Here is a 3,118-nt window from a genome sequence, read left to right as displayed (position 1 = left end):
CGCCAAAATCGGAGGGAAGGCGAAGAGGGGGCGGTGGTGGAGGCGGCTGCGGGCCGGGGCTCGGCTGCGCCTTCGCCTGCCTAATCCCTTTTGCCATTGTACGCGCCCAATCGCCGTATACTCCCCGCATTTAACTTGGATGACATTTTGATTTCATCATTAGCATCCGGCGCCGGATTGACGCAGCCCCGAGCCGCGGACGGCTCTAGCCGCCTCCTCCCCGCGAGCAGCAGCAGCCCAGCCGCCCAGCCGCCTCGCTCCCTCCGAGCCGCGGCCCGGCAGCTCCCCGCCGGCGTCCCCTCCCCCATGCGCGCCCGCCCCGGCCGCCGCCTCACCCCGCCCTCTGGCCGCTCCGTTCCCGCCCGGGGCGGCCCCCGACTTTGCGCCCCGTAGTGGAGTTCCACGGATGGTCTGATTTCCGGCCTCCCGCCTGCTCGCCCGGCTGCCGGTCTGTCCTGCTCCCTCCCTCTCGGGGACCTGGAGAGAGGGGACCATGCCGGAGCCTGGGCCGGACGCCCCCGGCGCTGCCAGCGCGCAGCCCCCACAGCCACCTCCCCCGCCGCCCGCACCCAAGGAGTCCCCGTTCTCCATCAAAAACTTGCTCAACGGAGACCACCACCGGCCGGCCCCCAAGCCGCAGCCGCCCCCACGGACGCTCTTCGCGCCGGCTTCGGCCGCTGCCGCCGCTGCCGCGGCCAAGGGGGCCCTGGAGGGCGCCGCGGGCTTTGCGCTCTCGCAGGTGGGCGACCTGGCTTTCCCTCGCTTTGAGATCCCGGCGCAGAGGTTTACCTTGCCCGCGCACTACCTGGAGCGCTCCCCGGCCTGGTGGTACCCCTACACCCTGACCCCCGCCGGCGGCCTCCTCCCGCGACCCGAAGGTAAAGACCTTTCTTTGAACTTTTCTTGCCGCCCCCTCCCTTTCAAACCTTGCCCCGCGCTGTCGCCCCTCTACTTTGGGACTACTGTTGGCCTCTGCCCGCACCCCCTTCCGCGCGCTCGGGTGCAGTCCCCTGCACAAATCCCCCTTGGGGAGAAATGAAGTCGGAGATTGGGGCGCGGCGTCACTAGGGAAAATGTGGCCTCGGGCATAAGTCGGGAGAAGGCAGGTGGGCAGAGCTAAGGCTGGAGTCAGGGAGCCACGGGACAGCCCCGGAGTGGAGGCGACTCTCCATGGCGCCCCTACTTGAGGAGCTGAGGCAAGGAGGGAAGTGACCTCACCATCCCCAGCCCCTGGTCCCTGTCGCTGGCCCTCCTTCTCCAAAGGGTCCCCGGACGCAGGCCTCCACCCTGGTCAGGCTTGGGAGGAGGAGAGAGGCCAGAATCAGGGTGGGGACTGTCACCTAGTCTCCAAACCCCACTGAAAACTGTGCCGTGTGTGTGTGTGTGTGTGTGTGTGTGTGTGTGTGTGTCCCCGTCTGTCCGTCTGTCTCTGCAGCCTCGGAGAAGGTCATCTTACGAGACTCCTCCCCTGCCTCGGGCACCGACCGCGACTCCCCCGAGCCGCTGCTCAAGGCCGACCCGGACCACAAGGAGCTGGATTCCAAGAGCCCGGACGAGATCATCCTGGAGGAGAGCGACTCGGAAGAAGGCAAGAAGGAGGGCGAGGCGGCGCCGGGCGCGGCGGGGGCGAGCGTGGGCGCGGCTGGGGCGCCGGGCGCCGAGGACTGGAAGAAGGGCGCCGAGAGCCCCGAGAAGAAGCCGGCGTGCCGCAAGAAGAAGACGCGCACGGTCTTCTCGCGCAGCCAGGTCTTCCAGCTGGAGTCCACCTTCGACATGAAGCGCTACCTGAGCAGCTCGGAGCGCGCCGGCCTGGCCGCGTCGCTGCATCTCACCGAGACGCAGGTGAAGATCTGGTTCCAGAACCGCCGCAACAAGTGGAAGCGGCAGCTGGCGGCCGAGCTGGAGGCGGCCAACCTGAGCCACGCGGCGGCGCAGCGCATCGTGCGGGTGCCCATCCTCTACCACGAGAACTCGGCGGCCGAGGGTGCGGCGGCGGCGGCGGGCGCTCCAGTGCCGGTCAGCCAGCCGCTGCTCACCTTCCCTCACCCGGTCTACTACTCGCACCCGGTGGTCTCGTCCGTGCCGCTGCTGCGGCCCGTCTGAGCTCCCACCAGGGGAGGCGGGGAGCGCGCGCCCCAAGAAGACTGGCCGGGCTGCGGGCCGGGTGGAGGGACAAGGCGTCCACGGCCTTCTGAGCGTGGGGCTCGGGCGCGGGGAGATCCGGCTCCCGCTCCCCCAGCCGGTAAAGTTTTGTAAGTATTTACGGTGCATTTTCGTGCAATTCATCCAGCTGGATTTGAGGCACTTCCCCTCTTACTTTTGGGTTTGGTTTATGTTAAGAGGCAGGAGGAAGAAAACAAAATCTCCGGGTCAAATCTTTCGGCTGAAGGTTTTTGTAAATGGTCCAGTCCTCCACACACACCCGAATTTTGCACTGCGCTGTGTCTTTTGGGTTTTATTCTTATAGAAGGAGAATAAGCGCGAGATAAGAATCCCTCTGGTTTATTCACTTTCTATGGAAGTATTTTCAGAAGTCCAGAGAGAGAGAATTCCTGTGGTCCTACCTTCATGTCTAGATTTCTGGGTGTGGTCCCCCCACCAGGCAGCCTCCCTAGTTTGCAGACTCTAAATCGGCCCCCGCTGGGAACCCCACGGGGAGGGGTCTGCGCCATTGCCCCTCCATTGAGCCCTCTTGTGACGGAGGAATTCACGGACGAAATGGTTAAAAAGAACAGACGGCTCCAAACTGGAATTCTGTGTATGGAAACAGCTTAACATCTGACCCGTTTTGAGCAGCCTTATATATTAGTAGTATTTTATTTAGGAAGTCTCACTTGTTGGTAAATTATTATCCAAATATGGCTACTGTTCTTTTGTTCCCTGTTTCGAGAGTAATTTCGATATTAAACAAAAAAGTGGGTCTCTTACGCTCTCCTCTGCCTCCCCCTCTGACCCCGGTAGCTATTGTGCGTTTGACCTGTGCAATATTGTACAGACATTCCTGCGAGCCGCTCCGCTCCCGGCGGAGGGAAGCAGATGTTTTCGGTGGATCCTCGTGGCTATTCGTGTAGGAAGCTGAGAATAAGGATGGAGGGAGAACAGGAGAGGTAGCGTGCTC

General features: G+C 63.1%; 1 protein-coding gene across 1 annotated transcript; it reads left to right on the top strand.

Moving 5' to 3' along the window:
• Positions 1-493: 493 nt before the first annotated feature.
• On the top strand, positions 494-2,103 carry HMX3 (H6 family homeobox 3). The gene is made up of 2 exons (XM_006879878.1): positions 494-878; positions 1,436-2,103. The coding sequence occupies exons 1-2, from the start codon at positions 494-496 to the stop codon at positions 2,101-2,103; spliced, it is 1,053 nt and encodes a 350-aa protein (XP_006879940.1).
• The last annotated feature ends 1,015 nt before the right edge of the window (positions 2,104-3,118 follow it).

The sequence above is a fragment of the Elephantulus edwardii genome, unplaced genomic scaffold (assembly GCF_000299155.1).
Source record: "Elephantulus edwardii isolate Elephantulus edwardi_28Jun2011 unplaced genomic scaffold, EleEdw1.0 scaffold00006, whole genome shotgun sequence".
In the NCBI taxonomy this organism is placed as follows: Eukaryota; Metazoa; Chordata; class Mammalia; order Macroscelidea; family Macroscelididae; genus Elephantulus; species Elephantulus edwardii.
This window is presented reverse-complemented; position numbering and strand designations above follow the sequence as displayed.

Excerpts from the sequence above, each read along its gene's own strand:
- HMX3 (XM_006879878.1), top strand. The coding sequence starts at position 494 with ATGCCGGAGCCTGGGCCGGACGCCCCCGGCGCTGCCAGCGCGCAGCCC. Across the intron at positions 879-1,435 it reads CCTCCTCCCGCGACCCGAAG|CCTCGGAGAAGGTCATCTTA; the intron begins GTAAAGACCTTT and ends CTGTCTCTGCAG.